Source organism: Chiloscyllium punctatum, chromosome 37 (assembly GCF_047496795.1).
Source record: "Chiloscyllium punctatum isolate Juve2018m chromosome 37, sChiPun1.3, whole genome shotgun sequence".
Lineage (NCBI taxonomy): Eukaryota > Metazoa > Chordata > Chondrichthyes > Orectolobiformes > Hemiscylliidae > Chiloscyllium > Chiloscyllium punctatum.
This window is the reverse complement of record NC_092775.1, coordinates 36765683-36781786: the sequence shown is the minus strand read 5'-3', so window position 1 is coordinate 36781786 and position 16104 is coordinate 36765683. Positions and strand designations below refer to the sequence as shown.

The following is a 16104-nucleotide window of genomic DNA, read 5'->3' as shown; positions in this document are numbered from 1 at the left end:
AACTAGCTGAATGCATGATATTCATATCCACATTTGAAACTACTCTGTTCATTCTATTGTTATCACATATTATTTTGAACATTGTTCATTTATTTTGTCAATTGTTTTAACAAAATCATCATTCACCAATGTGGTTTTAAATTATGGTTTATCCAGAAGTCTCCCTCACTGACTACTACACATCTGCATTCAAATATTTTGTAGCATTATGTAGAATTGCAGTGGCAGTGTAGTCATGAACTTGACGAGATATTTCAGTTTCATTTTTGTAGGAATGGTGGAGCTGTGTGTGCCCACGTACAGTTATGAAAGTAGGGTCAGTAAAGCCTAACCTAATGGTACCTAACCTGTGGAACATAAGGCTAGTTCCTTGTGACACATTTGTTATCCAGTTGCGCACAATGAAATCACTTCTGACTAAGATATAATTAAAATGATTAACCTTTTGTCCAACATCCAAACTATTTTGAATCCAAATCCATGGATCAGTTGGACATAACGGGTCTATTCCCATCCCTGTGACTGTGACTCTATAAATTATTTACATTCCTTTTGAATTCTAATCTCCCTCCTTTACTTCCACCTCTTCCACTGTTATCTCTGTTTCTTCACTTCTCTCACACTTGTTTCTTTAATTTGTAACAATCTCTTTCCTCATTTCTGTCTCTTTCTCCTTCTTCAGTGATGCCCCCTCATCCTTCATTCCCACCACCTCTTTCCTCCTCATTCACTTTGTTTTTGTTTCTTAAATTTTTAGATGTTCACATTTCATTTGTGTTTAAAAGTTTTTCTAATTTCTATCTCTAACCTGTAAATAGGAGTGAGGTGGCAGCTTGGATGATTGTGAGAGTCTTGGCTGGGTGAAGCTTTAGCAATGATCACTGTTCTAGACAGGCTGAAAAGTTCTCCTTGCATGCCTAGCTGCAGCAGTAGCTACTGGCTGTTTGTATAGATGTTTCACATGCGCTCTTCCTCCACAGTGATACCCCACTAACTGCACAGGACTGTTGTAGAGAAGTAATGTCCATTTTGAAACACCCTCACAGCTGTTTTCAAGCTGTGAAGCATTTTCTGGGTCCTGCTGTGAAAGCTCATTTAGCATCTTTAATTGAAAGGTGAACTCACCCTCCAGTTATTCGGTTGCTCTGGGGGAAATCACAATGAGCAATTTTTATCTTTGTTTTTCATCCCCCACCCCCACCCCCACCCACCACTGCAGTACGGATGTCTGACCCCCCCTCATTTAGGCCTGATGGTGGACACAGAAGCCTGAAGGGGAAATTCTGCCCCATCTCTGGTGGTTGAAAAAGAGAAACAGACGACAAAGGGAAGAGCAGGAAGAAAGGAAAGAAAAACTTGTCAGCCCATTTACATATCTTAAAGGCAGTTCAGTCATACTCAATGTTAAGATGTTTATGGTTACCGTATTGACAATCAGAGTAGAATATGCCCCCAGAATCCTGCCTCATTTACCAACTCCCCAAACCAGATAAACCAGATATTTACCATTCTGGTAAATTTGCCTCTTAGCTTGTTAACACAGAATGCATGACTAAAAGCAAATAAACTTTTAAAAAAATATTGAAGCACTTTCAGATGCAGTAAACCAGATTTTGTGGTTTTGTAAGACCTCTTGATCTATGAGAGGTCATATAATGTATAAAGAAGTTTGCAAATCAACTGTCAATCAACACTAGTTTATGTTTGATAAAAAAACACTCATGATTTGACCAGATGTCTGATTCTTAGGAGATTGCCTCTTGATTTATGCCCTGATGGATTTGGTGTGTCTGTGGGCAGCATTTTACAGGGCACCAGATAAAGATCAAGAAACAGATTGACAAATTATCCAATCAGTTAACGCTGCAACAATTTAGATGTCAGTGCTCAAGAATCAATCCACAGTGTTGTTTGGTTGCTGCAAGCGCTGCATGATGCATCTCCACATGCCATTGGAGGATCTTAAACTTGTGCAACAGTGTGGTTTGCAATAGGAACAGGCTTTTTTTTCTGAAAAACCGCAATATATGTTAGTTGAACAAAAAATATCCAGAACTTTCATGTCAGTTCATCAGTAAAACATTATTTACATGAGTCACCTATCAGCTGAATCTTTCGACCACTGCATTGCCAGGAAGGAAGATGTATGTGTGTGAAGTTTCTTGCTGTTGGTTTACTCAGTATGCTTTTGGCGCCCTGCTCATTCTGGGCTAGTTTCCTGTTTGCAGGTTCAACTTGGAAGGGTGCAGAATAGATGCAGATGATCAATTTTCCCAATTAAAAGTTTGTTGTGATGAAAGGCCTACACATATATAAATAAGTATCAGTTTTGGAATTCAAATGGAAATCATCAGCAATCGTCATAGTTAATCTTCTTGTTTTTAGGTCATTGAAAAGTAAGGTCAACGTATGCGTGTGAGAGAGATAGTTATCATTTTTATCTGCTAATTTTCTGTGCCTTTATGTCTGGGTTACATTTGTGCCATTTAGCTTCAGATTTACCTCCGCATCTGTTACAAGGACACTTGTGGTGGGTCATCTCCAAAACTCAGTCTCCCTTGTATTGTATGCTATCTGTTCCAAGGAATAAATAAAATCTGTGAATGAGTGTAGCTCTGGTCCTCACTCAATAGATATTGTGCAAATGGTGGGTATGAATATGGGACACATCACATCACACAAGACTTTGGACTCCTGTCAATGGAAAATAGATAAATGACAGATGACAAAGTGCAGTGTAAGTGAAAGCTGGATCCTGCTCAAGGTTGAGTATGTGTGAGGCCTAATTGAATATGAGTGTGACAACATACAGATTAGGAGCAGAAGTAGGCCATTTGGCTCATCATTAGTTCAATAAGCTTGCTATGCCATTTGATAGGATAATGGCTAAACCAATTGTGATCTCCACTCCATTTTCTGTCTATACTCTTTGACCTCCTTGTCAATTAAGAATCTATCTAACTCAGCCTCAAAAGTATTCAATGATGCTTCCTGAAGAAGAGAATTCCATAGACTAATAACCATCTGAAAGGTGAATAAAAAAGTCTTCTCATCTCTGTCTAAGTAGAAGATCCCTTATTTTTAATCTGTGTTCCGTGGTTTATTCTTCCCCACAAGGGGAAACATTCTAACGGAGAATTCTTGCATGAAGTAGGGTGAGAATTCAAATTAATGGACGTAGGTGAATCAGGATGTCAATAGTCAATCCGGAATAGTGAACAGTGTAAGCCATTTCCTGTAAAGCTAAGCGATAATATTCTTGCTGATCACTTCTTCATGTACCTCTAGCCACACATTCTTGATGAGGTTGTAAATTTCATCCTCCAGCTTCTGAGGAAATGTCTGGATTAGTGGTGCTGGAAGAGCACAGCAATTCAGGCAGCATCCTAGGAGCAGTAAAATTGACGTTTCGGGCAAAAGCCCTTTAGCTTTTGCCTGAACCGTCGATTTTACTGTTCCTCGGATGCTGCCTGAACTGCTGTGCTCTTCCAGCACCACTCATCTAGAATCTGGTTTCCAGCATCTGCAGTCATTGTTTTTACCCTCTGAGGAAATGTCTGTCTATCTTGCTCTTGATTACAGCCAAAGGTAATTCTAGTGATGCTTCACTGAATCCAGGAACTGTCTTAGCTCTTGTGTGAAGCATTCTTTATGATGACTTCCAGTTCACGTTTTTCTCAGTTTCTCTTTTAATGTCATGTGGGTGCACAGCAATCTGACTGTATAGTTGGAGCCAATACACCAAATGAATTTTCTAATTTGTTGAGTTGCAATTGCAAAACCTGATCTACTGAGATCGTTTTTAGATTTCTCACCTGCTATTTCATCATCTCATATGGAAGCTGTCTTCAGATTAACATGGGGATCATGCAAGGATGTGTTATCAGGCCAGATTACCATGTGGGTTCAGGAAAATTTGAGCTGTGCATATCTCCTTCTCCAAAAATTCACATTTGATCCATATGTGACTTTGCCTGGGTTTTTGATTTGTTTTACGCAGGTTGGATTTGCATGGCGTGAGGAGTGTGGGAGTGTTTGTACACATAAAAGCTAGTTAAAAGCAGCCTAGCTCCCAACCTCATTTAGTCCTTATCCCATTACACCTCTAATTATGCATTCCATCTCCTTGCCTCCATCTATCCTCCTATCACCATATGTCCTGTAAGGTCTCTATTTCACCTCCAAGTGCACTCACCCATTTATGGACACTCATGCATATCCTCTATGTACAGTTTTCAGGAGTTCAGCATAGAAAATTGTTGCAAAGTAATTTGGAGGAAAAGAATAATAATCTAACAACTTTATAAACACAAATTCCAAGGTGCTATCGTTGAAATTTGAAGAAAACCTACCAAACAAGCATAATCTTTTAAATGTATATAGGATCTGTAAACAAAAAGAGGCCATATCAAAGGCATATCTGTTGTTACACCATCTTAAACATTGCAATTGTTTTTCAATCAATAGTTCACCTGCAGCAATGAAGTGTTTTACAAGCTTATAGCTGTCGTAATTAAATTTTCCAGCTGCACTACCTGAAACTGGCAGAATGGAATCACGTTTCATTTTTATATTAAGTCAGAGTGTGTGTCAACCAATGGAAGGAACAGGTGCAGAAATATTTTTCAATTTTTGAAAGGGCTTTTTTGTTAAGAACTAATGCTGTCTGTCAATTTAAAACAGAGTTAAAAATCACACAACACCAGGTCCAACAGGTTTATTTGGAAGCCCTAGCTTTTGGAGTGCTGCTCCTTCATCAGGTGGTTGTGGAGTATAAGATCGTAGGACACAGAATTTATAGCAAATGTTTACAGTGCAGTGTAACTGAAATTATATATTGAAAAAGACCTGGATTGTTTGTTAAGTCTCCTATCTTTTAGAGTGGGCATGTTGGTTTCAATTCTTTCATATGTAAATTCCAGGACTTCCTTAAAATTACATTTAAAACAGAGCAGAATTTGGGACAGCTGAGAGTATAAGGCCCTCCTTATTATGTGTATAATGCATTATAGCACTTTCTCCCATGGAGGTGGTTGATGTAGTGATCTATTTAACTTTGCAAACCAGAGCCCTATGATGAATCATTGTATTCATCAACATTGCAATACAGCATCCAGCCGTAACATTTGAAGGTGTCAAAACATTTTACATTCATGTTGCAGAATGTTCTCAACTTTTCAGCAGCCTCCACCTGGTCAGGAACTCTTTAAGGAGTTGTGCATTTTTTTGGGATTCCAAAAATGACATGAGCACATAAAAATCGTGTGCGAGAAGAAATGCAATTTTCTTGTGATCGTTACAATGGGGACACTGACCTCAGATGTGGTGTGTGTTCATATTGTACCTAAATCCTTCCTGATCCAACAGTTACATAAATTTTAGTTGGATTAGGAAGACAGAGTAAAACTTTTCAACAAAAGAAACTATTTTCAGCATATCTCAACCTGTATTTCCATTGAGAGATAAAAATCTGGTCTGGGACCTTTATGTCTGTGATTCAGATGTTAATTTGTTCTTATTAATCTTTCCATGCTCCAAGTGAAGTTATTAATCTAAGATGAGATTTTTTAATTGAAATGGCAAAGAAGTGCTGACAGTTTTATTAAATCATCCATTATGAAACTTAATTGTTGCCATACTCCACTGGCTACATTGCTTGGCCATTAGAACGAATGAACAATTATTTATTATGAGATCCAATATCCCCTGTAGTAAGAAATTGTGTCATATTAACTACACTGCATGCAGTGAAGAAAAATTTATTTCTCATGATTCCAGTTGAAATGAAACATTGTCTTTTGGAAATTGGGGTTCAAGTTGTATGTTTTGGGGCCAATGCAGGAAACAAACTGATAATTCCACAGATTGAGGCTTGCCAGCTGTAAGACCTGCATCAGTCTCTCAAAACCAGTAGGAGTTGATGGCTAGCTGGATTGGAAACAGGATATTGGGCATGCAAAATATTGTTGGTGGAATCCAGAATGAATTGTCTCCATTGCTTGGGTAAGTGGTTGGGAAGGGATTTAGGAGGGCATCATGGTCCAAGAGGAGGGTGGGAATACTGGGAATGACAGGTAGAAGGTTTCCTTGTGAAGTCCAAAGGGACTGCAGGTGCTCCTACCCCAAATTGGAGCTCTCAAAAAACACTTTGCTTTTTACAGGTAGACTTCTACTCTGTTAGGCTCCACATCCTCTTGCTACCAAATAGCCTGGTGAAGAATCCACAAAGGCTTTCCATGCAGAAGGACCCTAATGATTTCCAGTGGTTGTTTTTTAAGATGCTCAGAAGAGCAAGTTAAGATTGCTACTCATTGGAAAGCATTTCAATTAGTTCCCATACGCCAATGTAAATGATGCCAATGCCATACAAGTCTCCATACTGACAAGTGGGCACCATTAGACTGGATTAGATTAGTTTCCCTACACATTAATGGCACTTAATCAATAATGCCTTTAGGAAATCAGACCGAGAATAATGGCCCAACACAGTTGTAAAATTCTATAGCTCTTGTTAAAACTAAACTTGTAGTTTTAATGAAATTGGGGTCAGGGCCCCATCTCTAATCAAGAATCTGTTTCCAGTTAAGTTTTTCACAAAACCTACAATTTATTTTTGGCATGCATACAAAATCAAACAGGCTGCAATTTGAACTGGGATAGTGAGATCTGGTATCCACGACCTGTAAGTACAGTCCACGACACACGTCCTGCCTAATGGCCAGAAATTTTCACTTCAGAACATTAAACAAGATTAGCACTCTGCTCAGACAGAAGATAATGATATCACCTGTGTATTTTATTTAACCATAGAATGTAACTTACACACTTGAAAATATTGAAAAATATTTTTTATTTATTAACCACAATACAAAACTAAAAACTATCTTGAGAGCTACAAAAAATAAGGGACTCCCAGGTTATGTACCTCTCAGATATAGGGCAGTGTGCCTTTACTTCCATAGAAATGTCATGGTTTCCAGTAAGGTGGTTGCATTACAGGGATTTAGTGTTTATTGAGTTTTGTCCACTTTGTTGTCATTGATGGATTGAAGCAGGTAATTTTGTGTTATATTATCAAGTATTAACCCTGAGTTTGCATGCAGATTTAGGAATTTCAGGTTTTTAAATGAAAAGCTTTTCAAAGCGATATCCACCTTCTATTGTTCATTTTTCTTCTGTTTTATGATTAGATTACCTACAATGTGGAATCAGGCTATTTGGCCAACAAGTCCACACCAAACCTCCAAACAGTAACCCATCTAGACCTGTTCCGCTACCCTATATTTAGCTGACTCATGCACCTAACACGATGGGCAATTTAGATGGCCAATTCACCTGGACTGCGGGAGGAAACCAGAGCACCTGGAGGAAACCCACACAGACAGTCGCCAGAGGCTGGAATCAAACCTGGAACCCTGGCACTGTGAGGCAGCAGTGCTAACCACTGAGCTACCACACTGCCCTAGATATTCTCTAGTTGTAATGAAATACCATGAAACAATATGCTTGAAATTAGTTTTGTACTTCAGAAATAGAGTCCTTAGTAATCTCTGAAAGATCTGAAAGAGGAACCCTTTTCTAGGCCTGCTTTCCTTGTTTTAGTAGCCATCTATAATGGAACTTGGTAAGTTGAGGAACTGTTAGAATATATGAGTTTAAAATAATTTTATTGTCCCTCTTTTACTTCATTGATTCTTATTACAAATACCAACAAGTATAGCAGAGATATTCAAATACTATGCTTTTACTGTCACTGTCTAGTTATTAATGTGTAACAATTTTTTTGTGAAATTCAATTTAATTGATTTACTAACAATTTGAAAAGAAAATAATTTGTTAGATCTTTGCAAAAGCAAAATACTGCAGATGCTGGGAATCTGAAATAAAAACAGAGATTGCTGGAATTGCTCAGGTGAGCATGGCGCATCTTTGAACTGAGAGATAGAGTTGATGTTTCAGGTTGATGATCTTTAGTCAGAAATTATCTTGCAATTGTTGTAGTGTGGGTCAATTTTATAAGAAGAAAACAAGACAGAGTGCTGTGAAAAATTTGAATGTTTCAGTGTAGAGTTCACCAGTGATTGAGTAAATTTAAACTGTTATCTTAATGTACTGAACAGGTCACAGATTATGGAGCTGCAGTTGTTGCCAGGTCAGTAGATAAGGAATTGTGAAATACACCAATACATTACATCAGCAATTAAGAAATAAAAATCCCAAAGTGTATGCATGCATAGACCAATTCGGAAATAATATGTATTTAATGTGTGTATCTATAGCACTATTGTGTTAGTTTATGATTGTCAAGTGGACTTTGATTTGTATAGGTTTTGCCATGGAGAATACACTCATCAATACTGTTGCACACAAGATTATCCGACAAAAGTTATTCAATTGCAGAATCACATCTAATGTTCGACACTGTATTGCAAGTCCACAGTGTCCCTGTCATTACAAATCAAGAGTACACTTGTGAAACTAAGCAGTATTGTCCTCTCATTCAATATAAATTTTAATTTTCCCATTAAATTGGTATTCTTACAAATTGTCCTGATGACTGCAAGATTGAAAGCTTGGACAACATGTCTTTTTTCTGCAATTGTTTTTATTATTAACTAATGGGGGGTGGCAATCATTGTCCTGGATGAGGTAGTGATGAGATACTTTCCTGAACTGTTGCCATTGTTGGTGTAAGGTAAGAGTGTTGTTAGGGAGGGATTTCCAGAGTTTTGACACAGTGACAGTGAAGCAACAACAATATAGTTCCAATTCAGAAGTAAATATTCTTTTTCTGTCAGGAAGTCTTGAGTCTTTGGCATGCTTTTCCTCAATAAGCTGTGGGAGGCAGAGGTAGATGGATTTATGAAAAGCACAGGATTGAAAGGTTTTAGAGGTGGACAAGAACATAGTGTATTCAAATTGGCCATGATGTGATTGAATGGTAGAGTAGTCTTGAATGACTAGATGGTCTACTCCTGCTCCTAACTCATATATCTGTATGCATCATGAGGGGAGGAAGAGAATTTGTGTGTACTTGTGCCATCTGCAACTTGTAAATCAGAAAAAAATGGTGGGATGATGATTTAAAGAGGGTCAGGTATGAGACATTTTGCAAGGGGGAGGGCAGTGTGTCAACAAGGGTGGTGCAGTGTGTTTGATATAGCTATTGAATAGTGGCAGTGAGTGCAAGCTGTGAAGTGTAAGTTTGCAGCAGTGCTACATGTCCGAGGTTGAGTGGAACTATATGAATGTTATAACTGAGCCCTGACTGACAATGACTGTTGGTATGAAAATGTGAAAGTTGTTGAGCAGTATCCGAGGCGCCTGGTGTATTTGGTCAAATATGGAATTCAAAAAGACTTCCATTGACTTTGACTGTTTATGTGAGAATTTTGACTCTGCATCTAGAACTTCAGGGCTTGATTCCTGGTGCTGACCTTCATGAATATCCAATCGCATCTCTTTCTGAGAATCTGTTTGGAGGGTTTTCTGGATCCCTGTGGGTGTATCATGTTTCCCTCCTCGATCAACCTCCAGAGTGGCATTGGAGAATCTTGAACCATCATTTCTTCTGCGCTATAGTTGATAGTTTCCCAGGGCAGAATCAGTTGCAGAATAAATTTTAGATTCTGCTGTAGGAACAATAATATTGCCCTTTTAACAGATGCAGGCTATTTCAAGCAATACCAACAAGCTTTATGTAATGTAAGCCTCTTATGAGGTTGGGCCACTTGCTGAGCCATTATGCCTCTCAACAGCATGCATGTTAACCAGTAGGCAACACAAAATTGATGTATTGTTTGTATTGAAAGCAATAGCAGGATTAATCTTGCATGTGACCAGTTTTAAGGGGTTGTTGTATGGAAAATAAGTCAGATTAATTTATGAAAGGGGGAAAACGTGGAAGGAAAGTATTGTGGGATGCTGAAAATCTAAACTTAAAGAAAAAGATAATGCTGGAAGCACTGCATTTGTTGAGAGAAAAACAGCGTTGATGTTCTGAGTTGAATATGACTCTTCAGAACTGGTCAGAACTGAGTAAAGATTAAACTATGGACAGAACAGCTTTGAATCAGTCAGTTCTGTTGGAGAGAGACTTCATGTGTGTGCATGTGGTAGATCAGGACACTGAGCATGGATATCAGGATTTGATCTGGAAAGCTATCCAAGGGACATTGTATCTCTGAGAGATACCTGTAATCCTGAGTAGATTCGACATGAGAAATGGAACTTCAGTTGGAATACAAGCAGTATATTTTGGATCTGCTAGTCACTGAGGAAGGAGATATGCAAATAATATGTTGCTTAATCTAGGTATCTCTGATCTATTGAATAAAATACAGGATCCACTGCGCTCTGCATTTTATATTCAAGGCAGAGGGTTGTATGTTTTTGGGTTGCCCTGCTGCGCAAAATGTGAGCCGTTTGCTCTGACCATGTCCAGAGTTTTATACTAAAAAAAAGTATTTTGCCACTCCAGCTCCAAATAAAATCAGGAGAAGCAAAAATTAGTATTGGAATGTGACAAATAAGTTAATGAGTGAGTTTAGCTGATCAGTTCACATGCACTGGTAGTGAGTCTAATAGTTTAATATATACAGTTTGTCCTGGTATTACGCGAATTGGCTATAACGCGATTGATAAACTGTGAACATAATTTGGATAATGCGAATTTTCTACTGGCTGGGTTGTCTACAGCGATTGTCTACAGTGTGATTTTCTACAGCGGTTTCTCATAGCATGAATTTCTATAGCATGAGGTTGCAGAAGAATGCCACTATCGTCTTATAGCAGAATGACCTGTAACCTTTTCTACCCGTGGCTGGTGTGCAATAAGCCACACTATCAGGAAGGTTTTGGCTTCTCCCCTAAGTTGAATTAGTTAGTCGTCATTGAGTTGCTATGGTTAATGGCAATGACCTTGGGCTGTGGGGCATCACTGGTGCTTTCATTATTGGACAGGAGAAAATTGGACATTGGAAGTATGTCACATGTCAGGCTGGATTTTAGTTAAGGTGAACGTGTAGCAATGGAATCAGATTTCTGTTCATTCTCATGTAATACTGACTGGCAGAGCTATTCCCTGATCCAGGGTCATTTCTCAAACAAAGCACAGTCTCTGGTATTCCAGGCCAAGAAGAAGCTCACCATTTGTCCCATAAGAAATGCCATTAGACTACTGCAGAATGAGAGTGCAGTCTTATACACTGTGATTGCATTAGAAGCCAACAAAATTGTCAGAAGGCAAGTTTGGGGAAAGAGAAGACTGCTGTAGATGTTAGATGTTCTTCCATCATTGAGTGACCTTAGGGTCATTTTGTTGCTTTCTCTCAAGTTCCGTTAACTTCCCTACATTAGTCCATAAAAGTGATCTGAGCATATCTTGGTGGTTGTGGTTTTGTTTGGCGAACAGAACCACAACAACGAGCACCTGAGCTACAAATCTTCTCACAAACTTTGAATACATTGGTGGGTTTGGATGTGGAAATCCATACAAAATAGAAATTTGGAGCAGATTTGAGACCACGAGCCTGCTCTGCCATTTGATGAGATCATGGCTGATTTGATCATGCCACAACTGCACTTTCCTGTGCAACACCTAATTCATTTGACCTTTTTTAAGTCAAGAAGTTATTTAATTCAACCTTTAAATTATTGAGTGACCCTGCTGTCTGGTTAAGAAAATGCCACAGACTTTAACCCTTCTGAGAAACACTTCTCCCCATCAAGGATATTTCCAGGATTGGAGGATTTGAGCTATAGAGAGAGGCTGAATAGGCTGGGGTTGTTTTCCCTGGAGCTTCGGAGGCTGAGGGGTGACTTTATAGAGGTTTATAAAATCATGAGGGGCATGGATAGGATAAATTGACAAAGTTTCTTCCCTGGGGTGGAGGGAGTCCAGAACTAGAGGGCATAGGTTTAGGGTGAGAGAGGAAAGATAGAAAAAAGACCTAAGGGGCAACTTTTTCATGCAGGGAGTGGTTCGTGTGTGGAATAAGCTGCCAGAGGAAGTGGTGGAAGCTAGTATGATTACAACATTTAAAAGGCATCTGGATAGGTATATGAATAGGAAGGGTTTGGAGGGATATGGGCTGGGTGCTGGCAGGTGGGGCTAGGTTGGGTTGGGATATCTGGTCAGCATGGACGGGTTGGACCGAAAGGACTGTTTCCATGCTGTAAGTCTCTATGACTCTATAACTGGGAGATTCCTTATTTTTTAACTGACCCCCTAATTCTAGTCTTTCTGACAAGGGGAAACATCCTCTCAACATTTATCCTGTCTGTTCTCCTCAGAATCTTATATGTTACAATAAGATCACCTTTGATTCTTTTAAACTGCAATGGATACAGACACAACCTTTCCTCATAAGATAACTCTTTCATCTCAGGAATGAGTCAATTGAACATTCTCTGAACTGCTTCTAATGCTGTTATATCCTTTCGCAAGTAAAGAGACCTATTTGTGCACTACACTTATCAACTTCCTGTAGAATTGTCGCAAAATGTTTTGCAAAGTTAGCAACTTACCCTTGCAATAAATGACAGCCTTCCATTTGCCTTCCCATTTACTTGCTGTATCTGTATACCAGTAGCTTCATCACCTTCAGTCAGTTGTAATTGTGAATCAGGTCAGACTCTGTAACATAGTGCAGTTCTTCTTGTAGCATGTTCTCTCTCTAACATTTAGTGTGCTTTCAATCAATGTTTCATAACTTCATGCCATTGTAAAATCATACAAATACGATTTTAATTTTTTTTCTAATATTTATTTACACTATTATGAATTTTAAAAAAGCTTCTCTTGTCCTTTTATTGTTGTTGCAGGACTTATACATACCTCATTTAGAACTCAGGGACAGACATTTGACCACTCAGCAGACCATTGGGAATAAGCAGCACGTAGCCTTCCTAAGGGAGAATGAAAGGAGGGGAAGATCTATTCAAAGTGCTTGATTTGCAGCTACTTTGTTCTCAATGTTTCGAGAAGACGAATGAAAGTACCATTGTCCTTAAAAATGTGAACCACAAATGCCAACAACTCCAGCTTGTTGCCAGGAAACAACAGAACAGAAATGGCAGCTGGAGACTAATTCGCAGACGACCAGCTTTCATTAATCCTGCACGCTATCAAGTGTGTTTCTTCTACAGGGAAGGCTCAGGTTGCAAGAGGATGAAGAATCGCTGCACCTTTGCCTGGAGTGAAGAAGAAGCCTTTGTGTGGAACTATGAAAGAAAAAACCAAATTGAACGACACCAGCTAAAGAAATTGGTAGCGGAAAGAACAAACAATGGGAGTCCATGTTCAGGCACAGCAAATAAACAACAAACTGTTGAGGAAGAAATTGTTAATGAATTTGAAGGACAATTTACTGAGTTGTGTGCAATATGCTTTTACAGTGTCCCTCAGCAGCTTTCCTACCAAAATATTCACAGACTTTGTTCATTCTCCTCTCAGCATGGATGGAGTCCATTATTAGTGCATGTCCTTGAAGATAACAATGATATGAAACAATGCGATGAAATTAGACCAGTCTCATCTCCAAACAACCTACAATACTGCAAACATGTTCTGCAGGGAGTATCATGTCATAATTTAAAGAATTGCAGTTTTGCTCATAGTGAAGTTGAACTGATGGTCTGGAAATCAGAGATACACCGAGGTTTGAAACGTTTAACCTTGCTTCAATTATCTCAGCAACAAAACTGGAATGGAAAACCAGGAGCAGAGAGGGTGGCAGAAAACAATGTTCAGTTTTATTGTAGCGTCTGCCTGGTAATCTTTTCTTCTCAGGATAAGTTTGAGAATCATTGTACATCCATAGAACATGCTCAGATGGTCTTGACAGACACCACAGTTGTGTGGAACCACCGGAAACCACCTCTTAAAGCCAGCAAATATCAGTTATGTTCAAGGTGAATAAAATTTTGGTTATTTATCAAATTAACCCAGCGGAGAATAAATATTAATTACTTGGAATAATATTCATTCTTTCTCGAATGTTGTTAGTGAGCAATCCTCTTCAGAAAGAGTCGTGTAACATTGCAGGCTGTCCTGGAATGGGAAATGATAAAATTAAACTTGAAAATCCAAAGGATTTCTCAACAGTGACCCACTGAAATTCCAACAGTAGATCAGCAGAATCCCTTAAAACGATAGAGACCTGGCAAAGAATCAATTGTGCCATTTACCGATTTATCTGCTCCTTATTAAAAAAAATGTATTTAGAGGGTTGGAGCCAAGGGCAGAGTCTAAGTTACCACTTGGTTGGCTCAATTTGAACCCATAACCCTGTGGAAGCTGGTAAATGGAATGAGCAAAGGTTGCGCAACCTCTGTCAAAATGGGCCATATCCACAGCATTGAGACAAACCTCTGAAAAAAAAAGGTGCATTTATCTCTTAGCTGGGGTGGTGAGACTAAATGATCCTTCCCTCATTGACTGGTAAAGTGTCAAATATTCTTGGCCAACGTACTTCCTGTTGACCTTGTAAAGTCTGGTAAGATTAGTAAGATTTGGATGTGACTGCATGTTTTGAAGAATTTTAGGGCTACGTGTCACAATGTTAGTAACCAGAACTTAATTTTGAACTGATTTTTAAAAAAATACATGCTCATTCCTGGCACATTAATATCTAACACAACTTAGAATTATCTCATAGCTTTAAAGTATAGTTCCTTTATAGATTCTTGACATGATTCCTTTTTTGCTTATGATGAATTTTTGCTTATTACCATCAGTTCAGATGTTGAAAAAGCATTGTGCACAGACATCTCCCTGACCATAACTTTGTTTGTTTCTCTTTCCTGAGGTTGATTACTCAATTTCCTTTAGTTGATTTAGTTTTTGAGCATATTAAGCAATAATATTTCACACAGTTGTTAATGCCAGTAACTTTAAGATTGCCCCTCTCACCTTTACCCAGCATTCCATGATCAACAGGGTGAACAAGTGACCTATTGTGAGCTGTGGGCAGAAGATTTGAGCTGGGGTAAAACATGATCAAAAAGAGACCATGTTCTCATTTCCCTTCCTGCATGGAAATTCACCTGTTCTCAGAATTTCAAGTTGACATCTTCCCTTGAAATCAAAACCTGCAACTGGATCAAGGCATTGCTAGATCTGTATGTTTAATTCGTAGGCAGACAAAGTATCGTTGCTAATAAAACCTGTTATTGTGTGAGGAAAAGAAATACCCAGTGATTTAAATATGAAGCCAGTTCTGATGTTGCTGGTTATCAGTGCAAATTAGCTGCCAGTGGAGGCTGGGATAATTACAACATTTAAAGGGCATTTGGATGGGTGTATGAAAAGGAAGGGTTTAGAGGGATATGGGCCAAGTGCTAGCAAGTGGGACTAGATTAGGTCGGATGGACAAGTTGGACCAAAGGGTCTGTTTCTACATCTCTATGACTCTGTGACTTCTTGGGAATTTTCTCTGCCTTTTCATGACTTATAGAGTAATCTTACTACTTTATTTTAAAGGTTAGACATCTGTGAATTTGGTGAGAACTGTATCCACGCTCACTCTCACAAAGAACTTGAAGAGTGGCTGATGCGGTCAGAGGTTGCTCAGAAGCGGAAGCAATCAGCAAAACATCAGGGGCTGTTACCCTATCAGGACAGAATACTGGAGGAATACAGGAACTGTAGAAATGAAATACTGATTGTAAGATGTTTTCTTTCATCAATGGCCACATGTTTTTTTGTCAATGATATTCACTTTTCTATCATGCATTCAACTTTGTTGAATAAATGCCTGTCATTGCAAATGTTTTAATATTGCTAATTGATTTACAGATGTCAGAAGAAGTTGATGATGTTATGATTTCATGTGATTGTGCACTAAGAATACCTTATTACAAGAGAAGATCTAGACTGAAGTGGAATTTTCACATAAAATCACAGGTAGATATTTGCTTCTCTTCAAGTATTGTCACATGTATATGAGATTAAAGAATGCCACACAGACTGGCCCAACTAGACAATTTAAGATACAACACTTTTATAGGATACATATTACAATGTATTACTATAACTGAGTTTCTTTTTAACCATTTGCAATTAATAATAGAATATACTCCTAAGTGAGTGGAATGTCATCT

At 38.6% G+C, this 16104-nt stretch overlaps 1 protein-coding gene across 2 annotated transcripts in view; it reads left to right on the top strand.

Annotated features, from left to right (window-relative positions):
* Positions 1-16104, top strand: part of helz2a (helicase with zinc finger 2a) — a 104541-nt gene that overhangs the window by 3867 nt on the left and 84570 nt on the right. For both annotated transcript variants that reach the window (XM_072556579.1, XM_072556578.1), the window contains exons 2-4: positions 12826-13914; positions 15485-15668; positions 15800-15907. In XM_072556579.1, coding sequence (XP_072412680.1) covers positions 12920-13914; positions 15485-15668; positions 15800-15907 — 1287 coding nt within the window. In that variant the 5' untranslated portion in view covers positions 12826-12919. The remainder of the gene's footprint in view (positions 1-12825; positions 13915-15484; positions 15669-15799; positions 15908-16104) is intronic.